The sequence below is a fragment of the Spodoptera frugiperda genome, chromosome 28 (genome assembly GCF_023101765.2).
Source record: "Spodoptera frugiperda isolate SF20-4 chromosome 28, AGI-APGP_CSIRO_Sfru_2.0, whole genome shotgun sequence".
Lineage (NCBI taxonomy): Eukaryota > Metazoa > Arthropoda > Insecta > Lepidoptera > Noctuidae > Spodoptera > Spodoptera frugiperda.
Window position 1 is genome coordinate 12902753 of NC_064239.1, and position 17522 is coordinate 12920274.

A 17522-nucleotide genomic window follows, 5' to 3' on the forward strand; every position below is an offset into this window, starting at 1 on the left:
TGTAACATTATCATCACAAGCGCAATGCATTAATATTTACCCATGCATTCCTCTCTATAAAACCAATCGGTGATTAAAAAGTCAAACACTTTGAATAAATATTTGACCAACTTACATAAAATAAATATAGAGAGGTACTGCCAGAAATAACTCCTGTCCATTTAAGATTCACGGCTGTGCGCCACCTACGCGCAATGCAAGCCAATCGTTCTGATCCATCGAGCCGAACGTTGCCGAATCATAATTTTGACAGTGAATCGTCTGCACGATGACGCAAGAGGCGCGAAAAATAACGCCCCGTCATTAGTTCGCGTTGCGTTCTAATTTTGAAATTTTATTATTTATAAATAAACATTGAAAACGTTCGAAGGTTATTTGTTACCTACCAGTGATATATGACTTTACTCAGAAATTATCTGAATTTTTGCATAAGATAAATAAAACTTAACACTTTGTTTTCTCCACGTTTCTCCACCAAAAAAGGCCAAAATCTTATTTTCTTCACATCTGATTATCTTCGAATCTACGGTATCTAATATTCAGTGGGTTATAAATAACCCTAGTCATTAAAAAGCCTCCTCTCTCTCTCTCCTTTGACATAATTGACTGAATATTTATGTCAATCTTATACATAGATTTTTCTGTACATTCCAATACAATATTGTGTGGGTGTATTAACAACCAGAGTCTTGTCATAAATGCTAAATAAAATAAACTATGACACAGTTCCTAGGCAGAAAGCCAGGCAGCACCTGTGCACTCTTTTCATCAATATCTAAATACATTGTAATACATATATCTGTATGTAATTAGATTACTAGGTATTCCTGATTGTAGGCCGTGCCAACATGATCTCGCTGCTTAGATTTCTCAGCTCCATGTAGGGAACGATAAGTGGGTAATATGTAGTGGTATAATGTTGATTGGTGCAAAAAGATTGGCATAGGGATTTTATTGGATGGTAGATGTCGCATTTAATATGTTTCTTCGAGGAATAAGAGTGCTTTTCCACCAGAGATGTGCTATGCTACGTTGCTGTGGACATAAATGTAAAATACCTTTTCACGAATGTCAATGTCAATCTCATATTTATTGACTTCATCTATTGTATTCGTATTATTAGATACCGTTTACACCATCTGCCTCAGATCGGTTTAAAACTGCGTTTTCTTTAATATATATGTAGGTAGGTATGTTTATTTAAGTTTCAATGTATGTATGTGTGTATGTACAGAGTCGTCAAACTCTCTACATCTGACTGACCGCTAATTACACAGAACCTAGATCTACCTAAAAAAGCCTTCGTAAGAACCGTTATGTGTGCAAAGCCTTGAGAAATGAACTGTTTACTTCAACTACCTCAAGTTAATTCGAGTCGTAAATTAAGCCCATTGCATAAATATACCAAATGAGCTCATGATTTGCTCAGCATTTCTCGGAAACCCGGATTTTATTACTGTTGTAACAATTTTACCGAGGTGTGTTTTTCTACATACATCATTTTAAATCTCTAAATAACTTGAAATCCTAGTAATATATGATTTTTATTTAACGTAAAAAGTGGTAAGAAATACGCCTAGTGCAAAATATAATAAACAAATGAAGCTTGTAAAAAAGGGCTCATGTGCCTTAAATTTAGTAATAATCAAATCGACCTATGTTCAAATAAAATAACGTCTTCGACCTTTCCCTTAATACAATTAATGATATCATAAACCTAAATAAAACTGTTTAAGTACGTTTATCGCTCAATACGCAATTGCATCCTTCTACCACAAAAGTAAGACAATAAAACAATATGAGTCATAAATTAAAGGATTATCAATGTGCATATAAATGCATTTAATTAGTTAAATTATTCAGATACCTGTTTTAGGAATGGCGTCATTGTCGGTTCTGTTAAAATTAAATAACAATGTTTTGTACTGAAACTCCAGCAGTAATTAATTTAAACGGAAAAATAACACAAACTTTATACCTTTTTTGAAGGGGGAAAGTCATCTAACGACATCTCCTGGCTTGGGTGAGGCAAGAGAGCTTGCCCTCCACATAAACTTTATCCCAACGTATTTTTTGTTGTGTGGGCTCAAAGCTTTGTTAAAACCTATTTCCTGATAACAATAATAGTCATAGAATTTATTCGAATAAAGATTTTTTTGTATTGTAATCGTTCTTGACCATAATTCCATTCACGGACAAACAGTTTTATAATCGTTCTTGACCATAATTCAATACACGGATAAAACAGCTTTCCATGTAGAGTTACATCTTTGATAGATGACTAATTTTTAAGTCATCTAACAATTACATTATAAATCAAACATATGTTATCCAGCTTCTCTACCCTTTCTTCGTTCTATGGCAGAATAGGGGAACGTCTTAATTGCGGGCGCGATACGGTGCCCTTGCGTTGTACAAACTTTGCGGCGGAGGTGCACGCCGCGGCTAATCAACCAATATCACTTACCTCTGGTATACCAGCAGAGATTAGTGGGTGAAACTTTCAGTTCAGGGTTATAGTTAGACATAGTGTTCAGTTCTGAGTCAGTTGTGATGTAGACATAGCGTAACTATTCCAACGTGGTCTTACCCCGTTGCTTTTGCGTTAATGAAGATTAGATCTGTCGTCCTCTCATCTTCTTCATCGGTACCTATTCTTTCTCTTTAGTATTATTGGTGTAGATATCCTCCAGCATCTTAACTCCTTTCAGTTTTTAACTTTCTAAGTCATATCTCCTCATAATTAATCTAAAAGACGTTACCTAACTTCTGAGTACTTCTGATATCAACCCGACAGCAGCACTATATCTATTTTATTAAAAACAAAGAACTAGTCAATTAATATCTTTAAAAGTATTAATTAAATAATAATTTTAAAAGCTTTACGACGATAAACTTAATATTTTAAATATAGCTCCCATCTCTGGTGTTTCCAAGATGGCTACTCTTTGCATGTGCTGTATACCATTAATGTATCATGATACTTAATTTGGGACTAAAGATATATTAGTCAGTTTCAATGACTAATGGCTCATGATTAAAAGTGTTGGTATTTTTAGCTGTAGTCTGGAGCCCTTTTTAAACTGTACAGTCATGATTAAATAAAGCATTTGTGGCTTTGGGAGCCGTTAACCGAAGCGAATGTAGTCTTAGCATTATGTCGCTGTTTATAGACCTATGTATATGATGATCCTGATGATCCGCAACTTTAATTTAATTACGAATCAAAAGGTTTTCTAGCCTAGAATAAAGCAAGAGTCCGTGAAATAAGATAGATAGAAATAACACCTAATAAAAATACCATGGTTAAAGCTCAAATAAAATGTATGTCACAACTGATTTCTATAATGAAAAAGTCACTATTTTATGAGAACGAACCTCACGACTATGAATAAAATCTTATGTGGGACCATCAAGTAAAAGTACTAGCGGTCTCTAACCACAATAAAAATTAAAAATTGGTCCTTGATCAACAAAAGATTGGGAACTCCTGACCTAAACAATTACTTGACTGTATATTACTTTACACAATTGAATTCTTACAATGACTAATACCTATGTCTGGCGAAGTAAAGTCAAATGTTTTACCAATATGTAAATATCTTTTTGCGCGATAAAACTTACTATCAACCGGACGTCGAATGAGTTGCCGGTCTAATGAGAATTTATTGTAAGGCGTCACACTCCAATGTATTTTATGTGGAAGCTGAACACTATGTTGATAATGATACTGTTCATTTGGAGTTTATATGCTTTCCTTTATGTTAGTCTTTGTTTAACTCCTGGTACTGCAGTTCTTACCTTTTAATCTGCCTGCAAAGCGGCGAGATTATTGCAAATCCCTCTTATATGTAGAAGGCTCGTAGTCCAACAGTGTATCTACTGACACAGACTGTCTATGACGATGATTGGAATTTTGTCTCGTGTTAGTCAAGTAGGTTCGCCTCCCATTACAACTCGAATTAATTAGGTACTGAAACACACACGTATAGGAATGTCATTTTAAAAATATGGTGTAATAACCTATTACACGTTTCACTATAAAACAACCCTAAAAAGAAACATGTGATAGGGACTTTCACCATTCAAATTATAAATCAATAGACAAATCGTGACAATATTTAAACGTCTACTCGTAACATACAATAAACACACATTTCGGGTATCATTACAATGATTCTCACGTCCGTCATCCTAATATTGAAGTGAAAGTAAGAAAGTAATGATGCAGTGATGCAATCATCAGCCGCTGACTTTCTGCTGATGTGTGTTTCTGTATTGTTCACGTGAGAATCGAAGCGCAGTGCAAGCGATCGGAGTCTTGATAATATTGTTCGTGGTTATCGAGTGTGTAAAAAATGGTTTTAATGGCCATTTGTAATGCTTTAGTCAATATAACAGTACCTATTAAATACGTAAATAGGATGCTATTAAGAATAAAAAAAATAAAAACCTATGTTTTTTCACCCTGAAAGTGTAAGCAGAGTTTAGTAAATAGGTTTAGATTTTAACTATTGTTAGGTCATACATAATCAATATGTCTTAGTCGTAAGGATAAAATGTGGTTCGTCAGATGCCCCGCGAGAGAGTAAACGCACTCCCGCCGTTTTTTTCTTACTCTTTTTAGTGACTTCTAAATAAACACAAAAATACTGAAAAGGGTTATTCAATGCGAACATAATAGTGTATTATTTACCTTTATCGTTCAGTAGTTAGTTTACAAACATTACACATCGATCAATAAATCTATCTACCGACTCATGTCCGCATACAATTTACTAAAAACAATATCCTTCCCTCCGTTTAATTACATTAAGTGTAGGTAGGTACCTATATGTATGTTAATTACATACACCATTAATAGCTGGTTCACTTCCCGTAAAAATCGATATTATACCATAACGTAGGTACCTAGTAGTGGTCACACCCTGAGTTTTCCTCGTAAACTAATAATAAATTATAATGTATATGCATATAGGGGCGTCATATTTATAAATACACTATTATGTTAATAACTATTTATATGTTGAACCTACCTCATTGATCGAGTGAATGTAGAATTAAATACGACTCGTTAAGTTCAAACTTCAGTCATCATCATATTCAGCTAAAGCTACATCGTTTTACGCCTGTGATGACAACGCTTTTCTGAAAGTTATTATTAAACTCACCCCATGCCAACAAGCAAACTCCAGCTCAAATCATTTATTGCATTCATGTACTTAGATATAAAATTAGTTTCAACATGAAACCTGGTTAGGGCTCAGCAACATACAGAATGACAAAATAAGCATCAAGTCAGTTGATATTACAACTTAACACAAATGTGATTATTATAACAAAACTAACATAACATCATAAGCATCAAAGAGCGAAAGAATCTCATCTATTTCAAATCTGAAACAGATGCGTTACGGATATGATCTAACGTTGGAATGCGATGCGCACGCGCCGGTACCGAATTAACTATGCCTGTGTATTATGTCGGAATTGCAACGTACTGGCTTCGGATATATCTTAGCGTGAATAAGAAATGTATGGAAAAGAGAAATTCTTACGTCCATGCGTTAAATTAGTGCGAATTAAGTTTTTGTTCATATATCGTTCGTTTAATGCCTCTTCGTTAATTACTTGATTTGTATCGTGTTTGTGATTGGTCATGAGAATATAGTTTTTAATTAGTGTTGACTGAAAAGATAATTAATTTATATTGCTTTCAATTAAATGCTACAACACTTTCCACTGGGAGTTTTACTTATGTAATAGAGGGGGTATTTTATACACGTACATTTAATTTTTATAGATTATGATTTTAAACAATATATCTCTAGTAATATGAAAACAAAGACTGACAGACAGACTATTACTAATTCTTTATTTGTTAACGTTTTTAAAGTACCTAAGTACTAATTTATGGTTTAGTTGCTATAAATGATTTGACTTTCGACAAACTAACAAAGCACTATTAACATCAACTGTAACATAATGTATCATCCAAATGTTCAAAAATAGTGTAACATACCAAATTCCTAGTTTAACGATTAAACATAATATTTACAATGACGACAAACAGCTATCTAGTCCAAGGTCTCGATTACACAAGCTTATCACTTCCTTCATACGCAGATTTCTTAAAATACCTCGTTTATACCAATGTCACACCTCTGTACTAAGCAATACGGATGTTTTTTGAATAATTTTTCCATTAAAGGGCTCTGATGATTTCATTTGTTTGTTTTTTTGTTCGTACTTTAAAGTTGGAAGTAAATTGTATGAGTGTTATCAAGGATAGTTGCTAGGTACATTAATAAATTGGCCTTGGACTACATTTCGGTTCAAGTCTTAGAAGAGATCCTAATCTAGGTAGGAAAATAGATAGAACGAATAACGACGAAATGAGTAATGTCAAAATTCAATTATCATTTGTAAAATCCAGCCCTTCTGAGCTTCAAATAGGTACCTACCAGCTCTTACCTAATAGGATTCAGTACACGAAAAAAAGATTAAATCAAAATCAAATCAAATCGTATTTATTTGCTCAAACACATGTGTACATAGGTACGATATATAATCAAACACATGCGTACATACATAATAGATAGTTAACTACTACCTAGTAGGCGATAAAAAAATGCAAAAAAACTAGAAACTAGCCAGTTTATAGGCATGGCTTATCCAATTTCTTTTCGCCTAATCACATTACCGGTCGGAAGTCGTCCGGAAGCGGAGCCTCGTGCCGCACCGGTTCGGTTTTCTACCGGAGCTCTCTCATTCCGTTAATTTTCACGGAAACCTTTTTTAATTAAATTGTAATCGATGTTTTAACTTAACATCAGTGATATCTATCCTTTATAACAAAGTAGACAAAGTAATGTAATGTTAGCTAACTGCTATTTTATTCGTAGTTGGTAACTTAGTAGGTTGGGTCCTAGTTTCCTTTTTTGTATTATCACACCTAGTTGTTAATAGAACCAGGTCTAGGTTTAGATTAATATTGAAAATACTGCGAGAATTTCGACACAGTGAATTGTGTAGAAATTCTCGCCGACATACATAAATAGCGTCGTTTTATCTGAGTTTTCGTGGAAAATCTTGAAATTACAACACTGTCGTTCATCATAAATTACTAAAATGCATTTAAAAAGTCCACCTTCACTACATAACCTAGACTACACGAAACCTTTCACTATCACTTAGATAGAAATTAGGTCATCCAATTCAGCTATTTTGCACCTAATATCTACAGTACAAAGCATCTGTAAATAGCTCCGTTTCACAACACAATACACGAACCTATCCGAATGCATTACACGCTCCATTGGATACCTCTCTAAATGGACTAATTCCGAACATATGAGTAGTTTCCGCTTGAACCTAGTCACAAGTTATGAGCTGTAGCGAGGAAACAAGCTGAAATAGCCTTTTGCTTTTTTTACGACGGGGGAACCTTCATAAGGCCTAGCTTTTTGGGTGTAAAAGACTAGGGTGTGTGGGATTTTTACTTCACTAAAACCACGCCGCTGGCCACCCTCTGCACTTGTAAGGGGCACCTGGACCTCTCAGAGACTCAGTCTGTTACAGTACGTCCTTAGAAGAGCTGAAATAGCCTAGGTGTTTTCAAAAGAAGTAGAGACATTAAGATTTTCTCGTGAGACGTGGGTTCGTTTACAAACATACAACATACACATCACACACAGACCCGGAAGAAACGGTATACGTATGTCATTTTCAATATTTGCTTAAGTCTTCAAATATAGTAGTTGCTAGTATGTTATAAAGTTTCTTCTAACTTTTAGGTATCTTTAACAAAAAACGGGCTAATATTTTTTTAGTTATAGATCTTAAGATTCACTATTAATTTATATCTACAAGTTTGTATTCGTATCTACGCAAAATACTACTTTGTACCTATCGAAACAAAGTCCAAGATTATGTATTATGGAATCTTGTATCTATTAAACAAACATATCATCAATCTTATAATAACCTAATGATATGTTAATTAATAGTAGAATTACAGATTACGAGCAAAAAACACGATTGATAAATATTTAGTTCTCATAGACTGATATTACCTGCCTAATAATATTTCATTTATGTATTTTAGATAATAATTATGCGTAGACTAGACACTAAGATTTAAATATCTACATACTTCTTCAAGATTAATTCAAAATATTATTTATTTTAATCTATTTGATAACCCTTTGTTATCCCCAACGACATTCAAATTTCATGCATGAATACGTGATATTTATATGCTATTCAAAAATCGCAGTTAGGAATACGTATTTATCGTTTTGTTTTTAAATTAGGAAATATACTCAACTTCACATTAAAATATGTAAGTACGATTAAACTTTCTCATCTATTAATCATAAATCGGCAATAAATCAATAGTTACCTAAATTAATTGAATACTATCACACATTATAATATTCAAAAAGGATTTTCAGCGCTTACCTAATATAATAATTCATTATTTTAGCCCACCATCGATTGTTATTGTGCAACGCCAAAATTAATACCAATCATTAAAGGCCGGTCACGAGGACAGTCCTATGAGCAGACATACTAATGTGCTAATTATGTAGAACAATATTATTGGACACCGAATAATACAAAGGAATGTTCGTGAATTTATTTCACGTTAGGTAACCTCGCACTTGCAAACTTAGGTATAGATTTTCGTCGACATTATACAACTTTTTTGACAAGACACTTACACTTATTGCAGAAAATAGAGAAGGAAATGAAAAGATAATTATACATACAATAGAATTTGAAAATGTACCTGATTAAACTATGATATTTTACTTAACTCAGCGATCAAACTGTGTAGGTAGGTAAATGTTTTCATTTTCCGTAGAACGACCCATAAAAGAATATCCAATCTAAGGATAATGATGTGGTTACGAACGGTTTAGAATTTAATAACAGTAATTTCATAGTGCAAAATAGAAGAATTCCGAAATGACTTTGTTAAGTGAAGCGAACCGCAGACCGATAAGCTCATGCAATTACATTGTACTTGTTTAATCGGAATGGAATTAGAAAGAAGGAAAATTAATCTACATAGGTACATGCAAAGAAATTAAATAACATGATCATCTCCCATTTTCCTAACTAGAACTATAGGATCAAACACGACACGAGCCCTTTTAAGTGTGACAATGAAACTCTGCTTTCATGTTCTCCTTGTATCAGTTTCTTCAAATTCCCAACATACTTACGTAATTAAGTTACCAAACTGACATATCCTCTTGTTCCACAGGCATGTTTAGAACAAGAAGCTCGTGTAGCTGAACTCCGGTCGTTGGCTGCTCAAGTGGCTGCCGAGACTGGTTCCCGTGCACTTCAGGCTGATGCTGACGCGTTAGCCAGGAGACTCCAACTCGTGGCTGGTGCTGTCCAGGCACTGGCAGACCTGGGAGAAGCTAGACAACTAGCTAGAGCCAAGGCTCAACATGCTAAGGAGATGCTGTGTGATATGAGACAGGTAAGAATGTTTGTTATTACTTTTGTAAGTAGTAAAGGACTCTCAAGTCAAGTGTGCGTAACTGATACATACTGATTTATTTTAACAGTTATTTAGGTACTCTAGCCAAAAACCAAAGATAGTTAATTCTTGCTCACAGTAAATATTGCAAAGTAAATAATCTTGTATTCCATTCATTAAGGAACGTTTACGATTGACAGGTAATTTCTTAGTTCCTTCAAAACCAATGACCTAGTCAAACTACAAAATTAATCATAGCTGACAATACCTCAGTCAATAAACATAGGATCTATCGTTGTTAAGATTTATTAGAGTAAACTTAAACAAGACGTTTAGGTTTATAAATCAATTTGTCGGCACTGTAGCGTGACCACGCCGTGATGGGTGAGTCACGGATGAGCTAGCAATAGGTTGATAGGTCATTTAGTTATATAAACATGATGAAATTAAATACCTGATTAATTGCACGGATACTTTGGTAGGTAACCAATTAAAATTAAATATGACGGCAGTATAATATGTACCTTACGAAAGAGTAATAGGTTCATTTATCCATTTTTTTAAACCTAAAAATAAATCTGTCAAAATTTTGATACTTGTCTATCAAATCGATGATACCGTTACTGCTAAGCATAATATAACATTTCCTAAACAGCTTGCATTCAGCCCATATCAGTCTTGCAGTGTAACGGATAAAAACGTGTGCCTTCATGAATTTGTTATGAATATAACGGCAGTATCGATTGTCCTGCACTTTGTACTCTAGACAGTAGGCCACTATTTATTGATCCAGTATTCAATTCAATATGAAGAAAGAAATATACTATAGATATATTTTGCGCGTAAAATGTATTAAAGGCGACCAACATCATCGATAAAAAAATGTCCTGGTTTAAATAAACTGACATATTGAGGATAAATTTAGTCCGTCTCCTGTTTTATCTTAAACCACTATTGACGAGTTACGAACTTTGTGAGGTTGAGTGACCGAATCTCAACAGCTTTAGAATAAACAGATGATAAAAACGTCTTGTTGCAAATAACATTAGACATCTAGGTCATCGACCGGCACAGCACCGAAGTGGTCGCGATCTTATTGATAAATTACAGCCAACAGAAATCAATTGTCACGCACAGCTGCCTAGATTCACAACTGATTGATCACGAGGTATCGTAATGCGATGATTTCAAATCAGTTTCTAATAATTTACTATGGATCATTCTAGGAACGGTAATGTAATACTAAGTGGTGATTTATCGTTTCAGGACCTAACTCCCGTACATGAAGATGGTGAAATAGTCGAGGATAAACTGATCGCTCTCCGAGACAATCTAATAGCTCTTGGCAAATCCGAAGCAGACATCGCTCCTGCGAAGGCCGAGCTCCCAGACATCGACCGAGACGTTTCAGATGAACACTCGATAGTGAGGATCCTGGAGCTATGGCAGGCCATGTTCAGAGATACCTTCCTCCACTACCACCGGTTATCTACCGCACTAGTCAGGTCTGGAGACGCCGCTACAGCGCTACGATTATGGCACGAATACTTGATAGATCTGCAATCATTCTTATCTGGCTCAGTACCGGCTGATTACGAGAACCTCACAGAACATCGACGATTATGCCGGGTCCACAAGAACCTGTTGACGTCACAGAGGTCTGTGCTCATGAACGAGAACAGAGAAACGAGAAACAGGGAGTTGGCCGATAAATTTGACACGCTGACGAATCTGCACAATGAGACATTAGCAAGAATCGTTGAAAGACACGATGAAGTATGTACCAGGATCGCAGCGTGGGATGATTACAGAGAAGTGTACACGGAGTTGCTCAGGTGGCTCAAAGAAATGGAACGAGAGAAGGAGAAGCTCCAACTCAGATACGTACACATCAAGAGGATACAAAAAATACTGGCTAAAATACAGAATCTCTCAGATAAGGTCCCCGAAGGTAGGAGACAGTCTGACAAATTGCTAAGTGACTTAAAGAAAGTTCTCGAATTCACGGAGGAAGCATACGGTGCATCTGTAAGAATGGAATACGCTGGCATTGTGAAGAGAGTAGACAACTTGCAAGCCAGTCTCGACACATGGAGAGACTTCTTGAACAGGATACTTGGCTTAATCAATGAATACGAAAATCTGACAAACAATGAACTGCACAAACTGTACTCGAAGACTCAAGACGAAATCATGTCCTACTCAGACGAAGACAGATTGTCCAGGCCACAACTTAAGAAGGCAGTAGAAAAATATTCAGAGTTGAGAACAAAGATTGTGAAGACTGAAACCCAAATTGAAACCCTAAGCGTAATCCAAGAACAACTGAAGGAATGCCTGAGTCCGCAAGATATAAGGTTAGTGAACCAGAGGGTGTGGCAGCTGCGACAACAACGTGCTGACCTCGAACACCAACTGTCTATCATAATCCACAGACTACAGGAACGATTGGAAATCTACACCATATTTGAGTCACGGCTGACACGATTTGTTGAATGGATCACTACACTCGAAACAAGGCTGGAAGCCTCCAGCCAAAGCACTGAAATTGGAGCAATCGACCCTCAGGATCTTATCAGGAGAATAAACTCCGAAGTTCAGGCTGAAACTGCATTGAAGGAACGTGAATTCGAATGGCTCACTGAAACTGGCATGTCTCTGGTAGAACTATCCAAGAAAGATGAAAAATCTTACAGTAAAACTACGTCCAAACAACTGAAAGACGTACAAGAACGATGGCATAAGATGCAAGAAACTGGACGGTCGAGGATAGCTAAGATTAATGAACTCCTGGAAACGATATCTCAATTAGAACAACGGCTTACTGACATTAGGTTAAAACTACATTCCATAGAATCTAACTTATCTACATCTGTTGTATTAGAATACCTAACGACGAAAGCTGTTGATGAGAAATTCAAAGACAGAGATGATATTCATAAAAACATTGAAAACGAGAGTGGAGAGGTAGGGGAAACCCTCAACCTTTGCGAACTCGTATTCAACGATCCTGATGTTCTGAAAGGTAACTTTGACCTACGCAACCTGCACACCGGTGTTGATATTGTCGAAAAGAAATGGAAGAACATTTGCGAAATGTCCGAACAGCGCAAGAACGCGTTGAAGGAAATTCGCAAATCCGCTGAACTCGCTAATTCGTTGCTGCCGAAGGTCGAGAAGAAACTTGACTCTGTCGAAAGGCGAGTCGAGAAGATCGAGACCAGGAAGCAACGCGGGGAACCTGAAGATGAAAGTGTATCTAAGGCTGTGATAAAGGACTTGGAGAGCGTGGAAAGTGACGTGAAGCGGCTAGAGGATGCTTACAGCAGGATAGCTTCGGCTCGTGGAGTGGAGCTGCGAGGAGCTGCAGCGGACGAGGCGGCGCGCCTGCGGGCCGCCGTGCGCCGCTGGCAGCTGCTGGGCGCGCGCCTGCACGCCGCCGGCGCAGACGCGCACCGCCAGCTTGTAGCCGCGCACGGCAAGGCCGTTGTCGCACTCGCCGAGGCAGACGTACGACTCACGCGGGCGCTGCATCTCGCACCCACGCCGCTCGACAAGGCGGCCACCTTGAAAGAACTTGATGTAAGTTATCCTCATAAACCAAATAATTCAATAAATGTAATTTCAGTACTATCTCATAATGTTCTTGATAATTGACGTCAATATGTCTATCATCTCCAGGGCGTCGAACAAGAACTCCTAGAATGCCAAACGCTGGTGGAAGACGCCGACCGGCTGGCGGCCGCAGTGTCGACGGTGGCGGGAGTGTCGGACATGGTGGCGGAGTACCGCGCACTCTTCGCTGACGTACGGACGAGACTAGACCTCGCACGCGCTGAGGTCGTCGGCGATGTGGATAGTGCTGTACAGGTAACTTTGGAACTCTGCGTTTTCTTAAGAAATAATTATATAAATAAATATGTTAGGAATATTAAAATAACGCTAAATATTTTTTATCTCAGGTTGACACGCTTAAATGGGAAACGGACGCTGCCCTCCAAGTAGATACCTTAACGTCCAAGGAAACCTATAGAGCAGAACTAGCAACCGCCGTAAAAGAAACTTCGGAAGCCCTTGAGGCTCTCCGACTCGCCCTCGACACACAACCTAATGAAAAGGCGAGCAGTGACGAACTGGCCACTGCTGCCAAAGAAATAGCCAAAGCTGGTGCCAAACCTGGACAAACATTAGAGCTGGCCAAACATTTATCCGAGTTGCTGCTCACTGAATGTGACGCGACGGAAGATGAGGCCATGCTCAAAGAAGTAGAATCTCTCTCCCTAACATACGAAGACCTGCTCAGCCAAGCGAAGAAACGGGAGCTCCAAATCAACAACTTGAGGTGGGTGTCACTCAGTCGAAAATGCACGCAATTATGGATCTTGTGAATCTGTAATTATGTGCGATTTTGGCATTTGGTGTAATTTGATTCTCTATACGATTTTGAATCTAACGTGTTTCTTCGGACATTTCATGTAGATGACGACGCCTACGTATATCATGTTGCTTTAGTCGTTTCTCTGTAGTGAAAATCTTCAAATACCTATTTCTTTTAATTTGCTCAGAAGCTGTAGCACATCTATTAAAAGCAAACTTTCATTTTCATTAAATGTAGATTTTAAATTTTTTGCTTCGGCACACGGCCAACTCTCAATATTTTAGCCACATTTTTAGACCTACATGTTTATGCACTGCTATGTTACACTTAAGTCTTGCACGACTTTTCAAATCCTTGCTGAAATGAATGTTATCTAAATACTACTTTATTGTATTGCCTTCAGAAGAATGCTGACCTCTTAACTTGCATATTTGACGAGTTCTTGCAAACTTTATTCTTGCCTTTATCAGTTCTTGCATTGCCCTTATTAGTTCTTGCAATGTCATCATGTGAAATGTCCCTGTATTTAAATCTAAATGTTGTTATTTGATGATTGTTATATGGTAGCACTTATAGCACTGATTGGCAACTGGTGACGGGGCTTAAAGCTGTTAATGAACAGTGGATCTTATATCGGTGGCGTACAGTTGGCAACACACAGAAATATTAAAAGACCAAAATATTTTGATTTATGAAGACAATAAATGGTCTATTTGTGTACAAGGTGTGGCGGACTGTACATTATTTTCCTGCATTTATATACCTACAAATATAAAACAGTATTATTATTTATATCACTGATTCGATTCTCAGACTTATTTTATTATAAAATTAAATAATGGTAAACTCAGTAGTTGTAAATAAAACAAAAAGACTGATAATTTCTAAGTTATATTCAAAAGCCGAGGTGTACACAGACTATATGATAAAATGTAGATACGCCAAAATATTACAACTTACTAGAAACAAAAAATGCCTCAGAGAGAAATACAAAACTAGGTAAGCCCCTCCAAAACTAAAACTCCCACTTTCACACAGAAAATACAACTTTATTTCTTTCGATTTTAAACCTCTTTTTCTATGATCACTGTAAATTATTAGCACTGAATTAAAATAAGGCATATACACACTGGCGTATCAATTTTATCCTGGGTCGTGTCACGTGTGTAACAGCTTTCTAACCCGGCATGCTCTAAACACGTTGCGTTTTTTATCCTATAGGTTGCCCCACTCTGCGTCGTACGCGCTCACGTGCGAACAGTGAGTACTGCTTACCTAATATTTGTAGTTTTATACTTATTCCACACATTTCTGCTACATTTTGAAGTAATTAAGATCAAGGATTAAGTAATTTGTGTCTTTTTTGTCTCGTATAGTCGATTTTCTTTGTATATTTTGTCATATAGCGCACATGATTGCATGGTATTTGTAACTTTGCCATTCGTTTTGTTAAAGAGTTTTGTACCTATCTTTACCTTCCTTACCTAACATTGTCGTGTCTGTTTTATTCCTTAATCTTTGACTGTGTAGCAGAAATGCGTGCGATGTTGCATGTTGTGATATTAATCAGTATTACCTTTATTTAGTAGTTTGTTAATGACACTTTATTTATTGGTGTATCTGCACTGCACTTTACACATATTATATTAAGCTTTATACATTGGGATTGTGTTGTGTGTTCCCTGTTCATTTATAAGTACCTACAGCTAAATTATCTATTTAATATATTTTGTTAAACATTTATTTTGTGATATTCAATTGTAATTGTATTTAGATTTTAACAAGACGAAAACAGTACTTTTATATTCTTGTTAATGTCTTACGTTAATCAGATTAAAATTATCATTATCTACGCTTATAAAGTAATTACATTAACTTAAATATTGTTGGTCCTGTTTGTGTACAAGGACCAAGTTATAAATGTTTGGTCCTAAGTTGTGTGACATGATGTACACGTGGTATCTCCCGCCGCAGTGAGTCTGGCCGCCTGACGTGTCCGCTGTGCTCCGAGCGCAACTGGAAGCAGCTCGACAACGACCTCTGGCGGCTCGAGCAGTGGCTGCAGTTCGCAGAGGCCACGGACGAGGCGCGGACCGGCCCGCCTGAGCAGTACGACGCCTTGGAAGATGTCATACAGGTATGTAGAGTAGCTGGTCATTAGTTAAAGTCATTAAAAGTACGAAGTTAGTTGGTAATAATTATTCATTAGCAATTGTATAATTGTTACGTAGTTACTAGGTGTTATATGTTTATTTTCTCCCTCCCAGGACCATCGTGAATTCCTCCTGGACTTGGACTCGCACAAATCGATCGTAGTGTCCCTGAACGTGGTGGGCACACACGTGGCGGCGCACGCGCGGTCGGCCGCGGCCGCCGAGCGGGTGCGCGCGCGTCTGGCCGCCGCCAACCTGCGCTGGGACACCGCCTGCCGCCGCGCGCACGACTGGCAGGCCCGCCTGCAGCGCGCCCTGCTGCACAACCGGCAGTTCCACGACATACTCGTCGACCTCGTCGCCAAACTAGCTGCCGCCGAGAAGACGGTTCGCGCCCGAGAGCCCCTCCGCCTCGGGCGCGAGCCCGCCGAGCTGCAGCGCGACTTCCGTCGGTTCGCGGAGCTGCGCGACGAGCTGCGGCGCGCCGAGCCGCGCGTGCTGGCGCTGCACGAGGCGGCGGCGCTGCTGGCGCCGGGCCCCGGCCCGCACGCGCGGCTGGCCGAGCTGCGCCTGCGCCTGCAGTCGCTGCGCAAGCTGTGCTCCGTGTACGCGCTGAAGCTGGGCGCGGCGCTGGCCCGCCGCCCCGCGCGCAGCACGCACGCACTCGCCGCCGCCGCCGCCACGCTCGCGCCGCAGGTAACGCACCATCTCTATCACTTATAACCGCTCTAGTGCACAAAGACATTACTTCAATTGACATCAAAATGACTTACAGTTCAAAAAACTACACGATTATTTCAAATCAAAAGAATAACATCAATACCATAATGCCTTTGTACACTATAAAATAATATCACTACAATAAAGACCAGACAAACAATGAGTAAAGTAATCAAACCAACAGTCTGTAACATTGTACTGCCTCACCCACGCTTCACCCGCCATAGCACAGTAATGGCAGACACCGAGCAAGCTTCGATTTCGTTAGTCCACAACATGTAACACGGACAGTAACGCGTGACACTGCAACAGTTACTGTAACAAGTTTACTGACAACCGACATAGATATAGCAAGCCAATAAATAGAACTGTTGAAATTATTGATAATGAACAAACGTATTGTTATTTGACATTGGTACAAACACTGCATTGATGGTAAACATTTGTATCATTTGAAGTAGATATACCTACATTAAACAGTCTTAACCAAAGTAATTTTTTGGAGAAAAGCACCTCGAATGTCAGCCATCATGCAGTATTTGTAAGTAAGTAGGTACATACCACTAAGTAGTCGCTTCGCACCGTATGTTGACGTATTTTGTCGTCCGTAGCTGATGGAGGAGGACGAGGAGGAGTTGTCCGGCTTGACACTGCCGCCGCTCGACGAGACGCAGTGAGTACCCCCTACATAGCAATCATAGCATAGACTTCTAGTACTGAGTGATATACGCCTAACCACCTCTTATTTTGCATTTAACGTGTTTTCCAACGT

General features: G+C 38.2%; 1 protein-coding gene across 9 annotated transcripts in view; it reads left to right on the forward strand.

Moving 5' to 3' along the window:
• Positions 1 to 17522, forward strand: part of LOC118265080 (muscle-specific protein 300 kDa) — a 193513-nt gene that overhangs the window by 175240 nt on the left and 751 nt on the right. For 8 of the 9 annotated variants that reach the window (XM_050705766.1, XM_050705765.1, XM_050705763.1 and 5 more), the window contains 8 exons: positions 9275 to 9499; positions 10766 to 13081; positions 13181 to 13369; positions 13462 to 13841; positions 15099 to 15137; positions 15852 to 16014; positions 16145 to 16726; positions 17362 to 17423. In XM_050705766.1, the coding sequence (XP_050561723.1) occupies positions 9275 to 9499; positions 10766 to 13081; positions 13181 to 13369; positions 13462 to 13841; positions 15099 to 15137; positions 15852 to 16014; positions 16145 to 16726; positions 17362 to 17423 (3956 nt within the window). The remainder of the gene's footprint in view (positions 1 to 9274; positions 9500 to 10765; positions 13082 to 13180; positions 13370 to 13461; positions 13842 to 15098; positions 15138 to 15851; positions 16015 to 16144; positions 16727 to 17361; positions 17424 to 17522) is intronic. The other variant, XM_050705768.1, reaches the window with a different exon arrangement.